Here is a 14,941-nt window from a genome sequence, read left to right as displayed (position 1 = left end):
CCGGCGTAGCGGTACAGGCGCGTCATCTCCTCGGTGAAGATTGCTATGTTCTCGTTGGGTAGTTTCACTCGGGCTTCTAGCACAGCTTCGGCCCTTTCCTTGCGCACGACGCTCGTAAATGTCCGCAAGAAGCCGCTACGGAACAGGTTCCATGTTGTCAGGGTCGACTCCCGGTTCTCAAGCCGCGTGTTCTAAAGCGAAGTATACATCCCGCACTTATACATAGGGAGTCCCAGAATACATGTCGGAGTCCCAGTTGTTGAAAGCCGCGATTAGGTCATAGGTCCCCAGCCAGGATTATGGGTCTTCAGACGATGATCCATAGAAGGTTGGTGGGTCCCGGGCTGTTGCAGCAGAATGGAGGACGCTGGGGCAGCCATTGGGGTTGCTGACTTGGGCTTGATCCCTCTGGTCTTCTCGGGAACAGATCCGTATTCCGGTAGCAGTTCTTGCTGCCTACAGCTAGCTCGCTGGTCCTTTGCGACCTCGGCGTTTTTCTCGGGTTTCGGGCTTGGATCGCGGCTTTGCGGGGCGTTCGGTACATGAACGCGCACTAGCACCTCCCCCACACGTCACGTAGTAGTGACGGTGAAGAAAGCAGCAAAACTGTTAATGACGAAACTAGCGTTTTATGGGAGAACATGTGCTCTCAAAAACAGGTTACACTCAAAGGTGTGTGTGTGTGTGTTCGCCCGCGTGTCTTGCAGAAAGCTCTACACAACTCGCATCACACATGCAGATTACACAAGCTTCGGTGACAACTGTGGGCATTTGGGAATTCGGCGCACTGTTGCGCGGGCGCCATTCACCTGTTCTTCCATCCCTACGCCTCACCCCCTTCTCAATCCGAACGGGGTGTCAGCGGTGGCCCTCCACTCGAGATGGTTCGCGGTGAGGGCGCCGACGTCACGAGGCGGCCGCTTTCGTGGCGGTAGCGTACCTCTTCTCCCTGCGCCAGGTACGTAGATGCTTCCTCTCGTCCGCCAATACCTTTGTGACTAGGCCTTGTGCTCACGCGCGGTGCCTTTGCCCGTGCGGGGAGAGCGTACCTTGTAGTGATCTTGTTCAGACGCTAAGCCTAAGAACGGGTGTCTAGTGCTCGCGCAAGAGGTCTATTCGATTCAGCCAAGTTTCTCTGCACCTTCTGCACCTATTCACGGTGCACTGCACCTAGACCCTCGATTCCCCGAGGTGCAGCAGTGCACCCTGCACTCCCGTGCTCGATTGAAAGGGGTGCAAGGCAAGGTGCCGCCGCGGTGCACTGCACCCTTGAACCTTGCAGCGAGTGGGTGCAGCCTGGCACCCCCTGCACTTTTTCGTTTGAGGTGCCGTGCACCTTTTTCTGAATCGAACAAACCTAAGGTCATACCACGCTGAGCCGCACTTATCAGGGATCCGAGCCGACGGAGATTGCCCGAGCTCTCGCGAGTTGGCTCATTTGTTATCGCGAGAGCAAGTGGCATAGCCGCGGGGACTTTTCCTAGCGGTGTGTCCAAGCTTGAGCCTGTGCTCTTGCAGCGACGTGCTATAGGCGTTCCCGACTGTATTTTTCGCCCTTGGTGCGTGACCTATTTGGTTCCCCGCCGCACCGGGACCGAGCGTTTGTGCAGTGTCGTGTGCCACCGGATACAATTATAAACGGTTTACTGTGTTCTTGCGTGCGTCGCTCGGTAGCCCCATGCGGCCCGAGCTCGCGCGCAGCGATGCTAGCGACTGACGACTGACGCGGCCCTGTCTTTCGCTAAGCTCGAACCTGCAGTGGTCAGTACTCCCGTGAGACCCGAACGAGAAATTTCCGATACATGCGGGCGCGTCCCGCGCTGAGCGATAACATTTGTTAGGCGGTAAAACGCGCTCACCCGTAAAAGATAAACAAGTTCAGTGCCAATATGAAAATGCTACGAGAAGCATGCAAGTAGGATATGAGAGGCATAAAAAGACCTGCAAATCTAAACAGTTCAGTGAGAAATACAACAGTCGAAGCCAAAAAATGTTAAATATGACCGAAAAATACTAAAATTTTTTATTATAGTCAAGATGCCAAGTATGATAAAAATAACAGCCTTTTTTCTCTAGGAACACTGTAAACAGGCAAACTGCCATATACTAGTCAATGGAAGAAGTATGCACCACAGACAAACAGAAATGTCTCATGAACTTTTTCATTAAATTATGGGATGTTACGTTCCAAAACCACGATCTGGTTATGAGGCACGCCAGAGTTGGAGACTCCGGAAATTTGGACCACCTGGGGTTCTTTAGCATGCACCTAACCTAAGCAAACAAGTGTTCTCGCATTTCGCCTCCATCGAAATGCAGCCGCCGTGGCCGGGATTCGATGCCACGTCCTCGTGCTTAGCAGCCCAACAGCATAGCCAGTAAGTAACCACAGCAAGTAACTTTTTTATTAAATATTCACAAAATGGAGGCTATAATTTCAGTTGCCATTATACATTGGTTCTATGACAGAATGGCACTGCTACTGCTAGGTCAGAATAAATAAGCGCATCCGACAATAAGCCTCTGATAAATTGCTGAGCGATTGAATTTGTATTCTTTTAAAATAATTTTTGTCCTACAAATGAAAAACCATAAACTTACTCGTGTAAATACAACAATCAAGAACAAGCTCTACAAATTGGGTACTTTACAATAAAATCGTAAAGCTTGGCATGTATGAATACATTTATCCTTCAAAGCAGAAGTTCCACAAGTGTGACAAAGACCATCACATACTATCTTGAGAATTAGTCCATGTTTGGGCACGTTGTCACCATTTAGTTAATGCTACTATAACATTTACTTTTGTTGTCTATAAGGTTACTAGCTGTTACAAGAGTTACCTGTTATCCGTGTTTATTTGTTTTTATAAGGGCTGTAAATTTAAGGACTGTTTGTTTTCTTTTCCATTCTTCATTTTATTACCTAGTTCCTCATAGAAATGTGGAATAAGCCATTGCTTATATTTGCTTACCTTTTTCATGTTCGCATTCCTTCCTGTGAATAAACCACAAGTATGGTCAATGTCCATGATGTCTGTCTTTCTGTGATCCTGTAGTCAACGCTGCTTTCTTCAGATGGTCTCTGCTCAACCAACTAGTCCAACTTCCCACTCTTAAACACCTTCCCAATCTTAAACAATCACTAACAATGACATCTTCCATGAGTATTTGGTGGCACATTTTCTGAGAATTGTATATAATGACAGTATTTCTTGCTGCTAATAATTATTTTTTACTGTTCTGCCTTCATCTCTTATATACGCGCCGTGCACGCCGACGGACGCGCCACTGGTGGCGGCCTTGCGCAGAACACGCGGGAGAGGAGCCTGGCGCGCGCCGTAGTTTATTGTGTCGTTGGTCGTGCTTCTCTGTCTTATTCACGTTTTCAGAGCAAGATAGGCAACACCACTCGCACGTGTGGGGTGGCCAAAGCTTCAGGGAATGTCGAAGAAGAATTGTTGCAGGGTGGGGGCTCAAATACCGGTGAAAACGTGCCGGCGATACTGTTGTAATCATTCCCGGCAAAGCCTCATCAGCGGGAGCAATGGTAGCAAAAAATGGATCGTCGCTTCGAAGGGAAATTTCTTGTTCTCATCCTTTCCTTTGTCTCGTCGGTGTTTTCTTCCACTCGATCATAGTTAGACGCGTGAGCAACGAAGTTCGTCTGCAGTGCAGCATGAGGTTTAAAGACATTTCGCTGAAATTCGGAATGCTGTTTGCCGCTTATATTGTTTTCCGCTTCTTTGCCGCGTTGCGCTAGCTAGGCAGCACGACTGCACGAGCGCATTGCGTTGTATGTTAAAGCTACTGAAGTTTGCAAGAACTGAAATTGTTGGTTTCATGTGGCGCGGTAAATCCTCGCACCAGCTGTCGCGCACTTCATGTTTTTACATCTATATTATGCGTGGCTTTGCACATGTTTAACTGATGCTAGCTGCTCCATGCATAACTCTTGTGGATTCTTTTGAGCTGCAAAGTTTTCACCCTGTCTTGTTTGTAAAGGGTATAAATCACGCTGTGTCTTATCGGAATGATACCAAGGAAGTGCTTCTTTAACAACTTTATTCTTTTTGCCCGAGGGCATCTTAGATATTGTTTCCGTTTTTGGAAATGTGTTTAGAAAATAGGTAGTTCAGGGCAGGAATTGCTAATAGCTGCTGCATATAGTATTTTTGTTCCATTTCTCGCTGGAAAGTTCGCGTCCCGTTTGGGAAGTCATCTACTTTGACTGGCGCTGCTCTGCCTTTAAATATATCATGTGGCACCTCTCTCTAGTAATACAAAGAAGTACTGAAATGTTAGTCTCTAGCTTTGTACATTTCCAAGCAGCTCCCTTGGGGAAATTAAAATTGCACAAACTGCAGCGGGAACGGTAGTTCATCATCGTATGCAGCAGAATTGCATCGGCGGTACAGCACTAACACGCGCTTTTGTTAACCCGTGTGTTTGGTGACTTCGTTGGCTAGTGTACGCGTTTCCATCAATAAATTGGCAATTACTCTTCTTCAGGCGGCTTCGACTGCACTTATTCCGCGATGTCACGTATTCATCGGCAGAAAAAAAATCACAACGGCATATGCAGAGATTGCACCCTGCGGATTTGTTTGATATAAGTATGCACTAACGACGGGTGCTTATTATTCAGGTACAGAAGCAGCATTGCGGCAAGGGTAGAATAAAAAAAACTATCGAGAGATCGCATCACTCAACAAAATTTATCGGCTAGTGAACATGAGCTCCACGTCATGTAAATGGGGTTCATGGCGTTTGTCTGCGGCACACACCTCGCACGTATGTGGACCATGTTGTCCCAAACACCGGTAACATCGTGTTCATACCCGCTCGCACAGAGGTCAGCATCTTCCCTACAGCTGTCACCGCAGAAGAAGCAGCCTGGCACCCGAGCAAAGGAGAAATCGCAGTCACGAACTTCAGCCATCCTTGCTGCAAAGGGTTGTCGTCTGCTACTGCTCCCGCGTGTACTGTTGGAAGCGTCCGCTAGGTGGCTTTCAGTGGCGCCTCTATAGGCGGTGCACGAGGCGTATACATATTCATTTATTTGTTCAACTGCTAAATGCTGAGTTAGTAGCACACAATGTTATGAACAATAAATAAAACTGGGACGGCCAGTTATCATTTTGCATGCAAGAACATGTGCACAATACTGATGGTGCACAGAGAGACAGGATCAACAAAATAGGAAATGTGAGCTGTTCAACAAGCAAACTACTAAAGCACAACTCCACCCACAGTGCATCTTTGTGCATTTAGCACTAACAAATCTTCATTGTTTCAATCAGTAACAGTCAATAAGATTGGCTTGGCTATAACACATGCTATGGTCGGAGGCTCTGGATTAATGGTGTCCAGTTGATGTTGCTTAATGTAGACTCGGTGCCTAGCACAGTAGCACTTTTAAGTTCTGCCTCCATAAGAATGCATCAACTGTGACCACGAATCAACCCCACAGCCTCTTGTTAGCAGTCAAATGCCATAGCCACTGAAGCACTGTGGCAGGTTCCTGTAAACCTTCCAGAACTTCAAGTATAGAATGAATGTTCAAAATGACACTCACAAGAGGCCTGTCTGGAACAGTGTGCTTACTACACCAGTGTATACATTGGCAGATAAAAAGGGGACAAAAGAAGTACATGGAAATATGCACTTTATTCATAGTATTACACGTGACTACTCAAACAGGATTATGAGACATTTGCACAATCAAACAAGCTTTGCCTCGAGAAGCAGGTCTGCCCACTGCAGCCACTTGAAAACCCATTTATATGTAGAATGGCCTTCTTCAGGAGCCTCAAGACAAACCTTTGCAGAGCCCCATGCTTTCTTGCGTGCATTGTGTAACACATTGCGACACCTATACCAAACTTTGCCCTGATCTTTGCCTCTGCCTGAAATCAATTAGCGAAATTGTTCTGGTATAATTATGTAATTTTAAATTTCTACATCTCATCTTTTCCAGTCTTCCATCTGACTTGGCCACTAGAGAATTTCTAGCACCACAAACTATGCATAAACATTTTTTCTATGCTATGCTTTACTTTGACCAAACAACATCCAGTATTTCTAAAAATATTGAGAATTTGTTTTGGCACTTTTTCTATCACTCACTGTTGCTCAATTACTTCTACTGCAAACCAGAGCAGATAAGGTCAATGCATTTGTTTCTGCAAGTTCTACAATTGCAACAAATGCTAAATAAATGCTATATATAGCATGCCATTTACAAACAGGCATGGAAACCATTCAGTTGTAACATATTTTAGCTTTGGTGTGCAGTACGTGTCTGGAATGAATGGTCACACAAGCAGTGGCCGTAGTGATGAGCCAACAATGCGCCACGTGTTTCATACTGCAGCAGTGTACATGAGAAAAACACAACATAATCAAAACACTTAGAAACTAGCCAGGCTGTAAAATGCCCTTAAAAATTCTCAACCCCGAAAACATTGGTAATCATATACAGCACAGATAACGAAGGAAAATATTCTGTAGGCATAATTTTCACATCTACTGTTAAAAGGGCATTCTTGATGGCACATAGATGAACAAGACCCACATGTGCTTAAGTTAAAAAGACATGCTGTTGCAAGTGATCTTTAACTTGTGAAAGTAAGGTCACTTGACAGCAGTGTTTTGACAACAGATCTCTGCAACAATATCTCATTAAATTTGGACTAGTTTCTTTAGTCGTATGTGAAACAAAAAGTGACACCAAGCAATAGTTTCTATTTTCATAAGGTTGTAAAATCGACGCCAAAGCAGTAATCGGCTGAAATTATTAAAAGACAGTGTGGTTTCTAAAACTGCAAGGCTACTATCACAAACCCTAATCTCAAGAGACATAGTTCTATAATTTTCTTCTAGGCACTATAGGCACTAAGTTGGTGTCAGAAAGCACAATATGCCAAACATGTTCAAAATCATATATATTCTTTATTCTTTATTCAAGAATTACCCCGCATTGCCCGAAGGCGTTATAGCAGGGGGGTTACAGGAGGGAAAAAAACAAATCTTCATTCGTACAGCACACTTGCTTTTCACACAGCTGATTCCACTCCACAATAGTTTTAACAAAAAAGGAATCTGCAAACAAGTGCGTCCTGGCACGGTACTTGCAGATTTTAAGTGAACGGCCATTACGCCTAGAAATATAATGTGGTTCTTTCAAGTAGCTTTTACTGCTAATTCCAGTCTTCTTATTAAATATGAGGTATAAAAACTTCAGCCTCAACTTTTTCCGCCGAGAGGAAAGCAGTTCCCAATTCAATTCGAGTTTCATTTCAGTACAACTTTCACTCCGCCCATACCGCCCCAGGACGAACCTAGCAGCTTGGTTTTGAATTCTTTCCAGTTTATCAATCCAGTTTATTTGCGCGGGGTCCCAGACGGCACAGGCGTATTCTAAAATTGGTCTCACACATGTTAAGTAAGCAGTTTTCATTAGGTTCGGCTGCGAACATTTCAAGTTCCTCTGAAAAATTGAATGCCCTACCAGCTTTTACAATGACGTCATCCACATGAGCAGACCATGAGCAGTCAGATGATAGCATCACACCTAGATACTTGTATATAGGTTTGTTCTTTATCAGGGTATTATTTATCTGGTAAAGACTTACAATCCATTTCGTCTTTCTTGTAAAACATACATGAACACACTTTTTTAAATTCAAATTCATATTCCACGTGGAACACCAAGTATTAATACATTCTAAGTCAAATTGTAACATGGCAGCATCTTGTTCACTCTTAATTTTCCTATAAACAACACAATCGTCGGCAAACAACCATATACATGAAGAAATACCAACAGAAATATCATTTATATAAACTAAAAACAAAAGTGACCCTAAGACTGAGCCCTGTCGGACTCCTGACATCACATCAGCGTATGCCGAGCTTCTGCCGTTCAACACAACACATTGTTGACGCTGAGACAGATAATTTTCAATCCAAGTGAGTGCGCTTGAGTGAATATTTAGCATTTTAAGTTTGCAGTGCTAACAACAAATGAATGGTAGGTCAGACTTGTTTTGTATCAGACTGCACAAAATATCATTTCCTATACATACATACATATATTGAGAAAAGGTTTATTGGCGGCGCCTAATGCGAAGGCACAGCGACCGGGAACGGCGAGGCAGCCCGAAGCACTGTCCAAACGGACGCCAGCAATCAACAGCGCGAGCCGAGACGAGCCGCGCGTTGGCGATGCGGCTGTGCCGCGAGGCGCGTCTTCTTCTTCACAATATATATATATATATATATATGTGCATGCTTTGTTAAGCCAGAGTAAACCTTTTTTCAATCGTGAATTCATCTGACTTTTCGAACATTTTGGCATGTGCTTTTGTTTTATTAGTACTCGAAGCCTTGGAGGAATTACAGGGGGAAGTGGTAGAATTACGAAATAAAGTGATAAAAGAACATTTCTGGTTATAAATTATTTCACGAATACCATATGAACATATATTTGCATTTGAGATTGTACCTCAACTTGATGCCTCCCTAAGCTTAGTGAATGCATGTACTCTGGCAATATTGCATCATAGAAGCTACATGAGAGTTTCTTTACCATGATCACATTCTTCTCATTACTCGCTACATTATTTTCACTGGCAATGCTCTTTTCAACATTTGCAGACAAAGTTGAACCCACTATAACAATGTTCAAGTGCCATGAAAAATACATTGTTATAACTAATAATTGTTATAACCGGTTCGCATAAAAAAAATTTACTGTCACTTTCCCATATGCCCAAGAGGGTGAAGGTGAAAGCCTGCAAGCACAAGAGACATCTGTTAAATTATTTTACGTTCTTATTCTAATGCATTGTTTCTGATTATTTGTTTTCTCCCACTAAAGGTTGTGGGCTCGAGTGCCGTAATTAAAGCTACCTTAAATAACTGTGCCTTAATCAACTTCACCCTAATCAACACCAACAGTGGTAGGTTTGACTCCCACCAATGGTCATGGGTTCAACTCCAACCAAAAGTTGTGGGTTCGAGTGCCTTAATTAACTCTATATTAATTAACTGTGCATTTCTTGGCATGATTGGCAGCATCAATGTGGCACCAATATGGAAGACGAATGTGCGAGCAGTGGCACCAGTGCTCCGATTTTCTGTACCTCACAATGCGACCTTGAAACAGAGATTTAAGGCTTTCGTCTTAAAAATCAAAATAGGGGGATGGCAGAGCTGTTGTGAGAAAACTATAATGGCGGGGAGGCCAGTGCCTTTCCCCAATACCTCCTTCCATCTGGTTACTGATTGTGCTCATCGTTTATTGTTTTAACTGTGCTTCCTGCGTGGCCCAATCGCGTGCAAGAAGTCGCGGCTGTCAGCGTTCAAAAATGGCACTGCTGCAACAACTGCAAAGAGGGGTCAAGGGCGGCAAGCGATATGCGAGCTCCACCAAGGTGTTGCTTTGGTGGCCCCAAAAGGGGCCTCTTAAGGAATACGAGAATGTTGCCACAGCAGCCTCTCAGCTTGAGAAATCCAGAAGAAACGCTGCGGGGAGATCGCCACAAGCATCTCGCCACCAACATACTTTTCTCTGGCTTGCATGAGAAAACCCAATGTCCGTCGGCCTTGCTTGCTTTATGCGAAGCTAGCCGGCATTTTTTGCCAAGGCATCCAGATGCTTAACATAGTGCAGTGGAAAGCTCCTCACGAAAAATAAGCCTCGGAGGGACTGAATCATCTGCCGGGCTTCCTGTGAGGACAGTGTTGAGGCAGCCTGCTCTATCGTTTCATAGCTGCCCTCGTTGCTGTCACTATTCATTGCAAGCATGATCACCTCATTGGTTAGAAGGACTTAGTTTCCAAATCTATAACAGTGCACTTTCTTTTCACCTGCAATATTGTGTATTGCCAATGAATGATCAGCGGGCAGACCATCTTTCATCTCAGCAGCGAGTCAAAGAAGGCTGAGAAACTACGTCACCAGAAACGACTTCGACGCAACTAACAAAAACGAGTGCGAGGGGCTTGATCAGTTGGCAGAACTGCATGAAATGAGGGGCCAGAGAACAATCTGGGGGCAGCGCAATTGGCGCAGTCCATTTGTGTTTCAGAGGGTGGTGTGACATAGAGCTAATGGGCTCAGCCCATTCAAGTTCGGAGGGTTGGGAGGGCAACGGGAGAAAGGTGCACAAGGCTGGCGATGTGGAGCAGGCTGGAAAATGAGCACGCGGTGGCTGTTGGGGCGGCAGGCCATCGTGCAATGGCTCAAATTTCTTTTTTTTTCAAGGACTTTACATTTCATTAGCTTTCAGCACGGAAACCCAGTAGCCAGATTTCATAGTTACAGCTAATAATGCAGCATGGCGGCATTGCAGTAAGTGGGTAATTTCGCCATAGGAAATATACAAAAGTTGAATGTGCTTCAGCTTCTCATTGTTACAACCGATATAGGGTGATTGCACGCCAACTGTCCTCAGCGTGGCGCTCGAGAAAAACAATTTCTCTCAAATAATTACAAAAAATTACAGGTATAAAAGTATTACTTGAACAGTATTTCCCCAAAATATTTTGAACAGAAATAAATTTTTGGCCATGTGAGTGCCATTTGAATTTCACGAAATGACAGAAAACAAGGTGCAATAAAGTTATTTGCCAAAAATTGACCGTATTGCGCATTCTTTCAAAATTTGAGGTTTTGTGCTGTCTGAAGATTGTTCTTTCATTATAAAACAGTTTCACAATAGAACTTCATGTTTTTTACTCCTTAACACCGAGGTGAATATGTGCGAATTCTAGCGTTTTTGCAAAATTTTTCACAAAAACGGTCAGGGAAGAAAACCTGGAATTACTTTTATAGGACTGTCACTAAAAGGTTCTATTTTCGAACATTTTATTTTCACCTTTGTGTTGCTCCCAGACTCGAAAATAAAAGCCTGAATTTGGCAAGAATTCTATTTTGGCCTATGTTTAGACGTTAGTAACACACTAAGGTGGTCCATGAAAGAATAAGCAGAAAAGTGCATATCATTGAGAAGAATAACAACTTTCGTCACAGAAATATTAATCAAAGTAATTTTGCACTTCCATCAATATTTTTTTTTTGTAATTTGAGTCCCACCATTGTGTTACTTTGGTTCGTGCTTCCACTTCACCTGATAGCATGTTGGCAAGAAATACAAACCAGGGTGGTGCACATGGTGGTCTGTGTAGTGAGGAATGAAAGCCTATATCACCAGAAGTTTCTACCTGTAATTTTTTCATAATTATTTGAGAGAAATTATTTTTCTCGAGCGCCACGGTTAGGACAGCTGGCATGGAATGACCCTATATTGTTAAAACCAGCATCGTTATAAGTGGGTTAGACTGTAATGCTTGTCGCAATGCAGTCATGCTGTCTCTGTTTTTTATCAATGTTTATTTTTTATCAATGTTTATAATTTTTTATCAACAAGGCATTGAGAGAAGGTAAGCAGCAGGAAACACAATCAAATATATATACGCTGAGGCCAGCATTCGCACTCTGCCCCTACCGAGAATTCTGGCAGCCTTGCTATCACTGCCGGGAACTAACGGAATGTAACCTGATCAGGCACAACTCTGAAATCCTGTACTCTTGAGTCAACCAGACATTTCATATAAAATCTCAGTCTATCAGTGAGCATGCATAAAAAAGCATTATCTTGGCGAGGGCTAGTCTTCAAAGTGCCGAGCTGCACAGTCACAACTAAAGGAGGACATGCAGCGCATATTCGCTTCTTTATTCCCGTTTAGTTGCGATGTTTCAACTTACATACACAAATTACTTGAAAAGAAGTTGCATGCACTGACTCTGAATGGGGCTGGCCCCGAAGCACATACGACTCACTTGGTGAGGGGCTTCAGGAACACCAGCACAGAGACAACCTGAAAGGGCTTGAGGACAAGCTGGATTGTTCCCCCGCTGAGGAGCAGCTCGGTGCCTTCGTCTTCAAGAGCAGTGCACAGAAGTGCCCTGGCAACAGGCAGGAATGTGGTGACTGCTGAAGTTGCTTCTCCACCGTATGCCTCGTAAAAGCGAAGGACCAGGGCATCATGGTGATGCTCCGATCGTTTCACCGTCTCCAACACCACTGCTGGACAGGACACCTGTCAGGGTAGTCACAATGTATGTCGCAGCAGCACATTTACCGTATCTACGCGATTGTAACACGAGTTCAGTTTCAATTTTTTTCAGTTTCAGTTTTTATTTATTTCATAAGTTGTATACATGCTTACATAGGTATACAGAAGGAAGTGCCAGAGCATGTAGCCGAAACGAACCTCCTGTCAGAAAATATATACATTCGTGCAAATATATAGCATAAAACAGCAATGTAGTAGTCACCAAGTGGAATGTTGTCACATAGTAGCGGCAGTGAAAAAAACAGCAAAACTGGGAATGACGAAACCAGCATTTTATTGGACGAACCTGTGCCCTGAAAAAGCGTTCACCTGAAAAAAGATACAGTCGAACCCGGCTATGTCGAACCCGTTTACATCGAATTATTCTGTATATTGAACAATTTCTGAACACGGTATAGTTACAATGAGCATAATAGCAAAAGTTACACTTACATCGAACAAAAATAGCCGCAAGTCCCAATATATAGAACGACAAGTGGCAGAAAAGTGCCCCCAGAAGTTGACTTCCCCTTGCGGTGGCGGTGAAACTCGGCGGCGCGGCTCCATCCAACCGCTCTCCCTACTGTAATCGTGCTGCGTTGGGCGAGCCGTCGACACCCTCTGCAAAAAATTATCCTGGCCCACCAACAGTGCTTGCTCAAACAGCCAATCAGAGGCTCTTGTGCCCTCGTCGTGCAAGATGGCATAAGTGTGAGTTGTCTCGCTGCTTTTCTGATTCATTGTGTTTGCGCCTTGTGGGCCTTCTCCTGCAATGTTACCATGATGAAGTGGCAGAATTTGCTTTTCGCCGTGAAGCTTGAAATCATAAATCGGGTCGAACGCAGTGAGAAGTCGGAGGACCCCACAGCATGCAAGATTCCGCGGAGCACTCTCAGCACGATCTTGAAGAATAAGGGGGAGATTAGGGCTAAAGCAGACAAAGTCGCGACCCAGTGCCCATGGCGCCTGACACGTACGCATGGCAGTGTACAATTGATTAATCTGAAATTGCTTCAGACATGCCGGTTTCCGCGTGCTGGGTGATGGCTAAATTCTAATGGGTGCGACGAAGCCGTTGCCAGTGTTGTTGAAGTTTGGAGCGAGCTGTCAGAATTTCTGAAAGCCGTTGACGAGTGGACAGTCAACGAGTTTGTGAGTGCTGATGATGGTGTCGCGACCATGGGAGAGCCCGAAAATGAAGACTACATTGTTGGCATCGTACTGAGCACAAGAGAAAGTGGACACAATGAGGAATGTAACAATGATCCTTTGCCCAGATCCTCCAAGATCCTCCATGCACCGGACTAGTGCACTCGCACTAGTCCAGTGCATGGAAGGTTGCAGTCTGAGCTGCTCCGACTCTTTGGACAACGTGGAGAACTGCATGCGTCGCGGGCAGCGAAATTGCCCAAGCAGAAGAAAATACAGGAATATTCCATGCGAAACTAAACTAGTTTATTCAATAAAGTGATTTTATAAATGGTATGTGCTTTTATGACATCCAATTTTTTAGCAGGCTTATATCCAATTACGCCCTACATCGTACTGATGGCGTATTTTGCACGTTCGATATAGCCAGGCTGGACTGTAAACAAGTCCATGTGTCAATGCCCCCCCCTCAAAAAGCATCGTCACAATGCTACAAACATATCAGGAGAGCGAAACACACAAGGACACTTATTAAACAAAAGTAACAAAACAACAAAGAAACAAAGTCCAAAGTAACAGTAACAAAAAACCAAGTCTAAAGTTCAGCTATGCAAAGTCCCAAAGTTCTTTAGCGCTGGCAGAACGGCTTAAGTCCCACAACGTGGATTATTTCAGGTCATGAGCAGCGCCGCTGTTATAGCGAAATGCCGTCTGCCATGAACACAGTCGAGTGTGCCAATGCATCATATGATCTTGTAGGGTCTGAAATAGTGGCGTAAAAGCTTCTCGCCAAGTCCTTGTCGGCGTATTGTGTTCCAAACTCAAACACGGACGCCGGGCTCGTACTCGACGTAGCGTCGTTGGAGGTTGCAGTGTCGGCTGTCGGTCCTCTGCTGGTTCTTGTTCTGTAGGCAGGCGAGCTGTCAGGCTTCTTCGGCACACTGGAGATACATGGCGATGTCAAGATTATCTTCGGCGGTGACGTGTCGAAGCATGGCGTCGACAGTCGTCGCTGGGTTCCTGCCATAAACCAGTTTGAAAGGCGTGATCTGTGTTGTTTCTTGCACCTCCGTGTTGCAAGCGAAGGTTACGTATGGCAGGACGGCATCCCAGGTCTTGTGTTTGACATCTACATACATTGCCAGCATGTTGGCGAGGGTCTTATTCAGGCACTGTGTAAGACCATTAGTCTGTGGGTGGTAGGCAGTCGTCCTCCTGTGGCTTGTCTAACTGTATTACAGAATGGCTTGGGTGAGTTTCGCTGTAAAGGCCGTTCCTCTGTCGACGATGAGGACTTCTAGGGTGCCATGTCACAGCAGAATGTTCACAAAGAATTTCACAACTTTGGCTGCGCTACCTTTTGGCAGAGCTTTCGTTTCAACGAAGCGGGTGAGGTAGTCTGTCGCCACGATGATGCACTTATTTCCGGATGTTGACGTCGCAAAAGGGTCCCAAGAAATCAATCCCCATCTGCTGAAACGGTCAGCAAGGAAGCTCGATCAGCTGTAGTAATCCCGCTGGCCTTGTCGGTGGAGTCTTCTGTTGCTGACAGTCTCAGCATGTCTTGACGTAATGGGCGACGACGGCGATCAGGCGCGGCAAGTAATGCCTTTCCTGTATCCTCGATAGCATCTGGGAGAATGCTAGGTGCCCAGTGGCCGGATCGT

At 44.8% G+C, this 14,941-nt stretch overlaps 1 protein-coding gene across 1 annotated transcript in view; it reads right to left on the bottom strand.

Annotated features, from left to right (window-relative positions):
- Positions 1-5,650: 5,650 nt before the first annotated feature.
- The window catches only part of LOC126530124 (alpha-mannosidase 2C1-like), a 241,787-nt gene continuing 232,496 nt past the window's right edge, over positions 5,651-14,941 (bottom strand). Inside the window, exon 17 of the mRNA XM_050177562.2 lies at positions 5,651-12,110. Within this exon, the coding sequence (XP_050033519.1) occupies positions 11,847-12,110 (264 nt within the window). The 3' untranslated portion in view covers positions 5,651-11,846. The remainder of the gene's footprint in view (positions 12,111-14,941) is intronic.

Source organism: Dermacentor andersoni, chromosome 5, assembly GCF_023375885.2.
Source record: "Dermacentor andersoni chromosome 5, qqDerAnde1_hic_scaffold, whole genome shotgun sequence".
NCBI classification, from domain to species: domain Eukaryota; kingdom Metazoa; phylum Arthropoda; class Arachnida; order Ixodida; family Ixodidae; genus Dermacentor; species Dermacentor andersoni.
The sequence above is the reverse complement of the archived record's forward strand: the minus strand, read 5'-3'. Positions and strand labels throughout refer to the sequence as shown.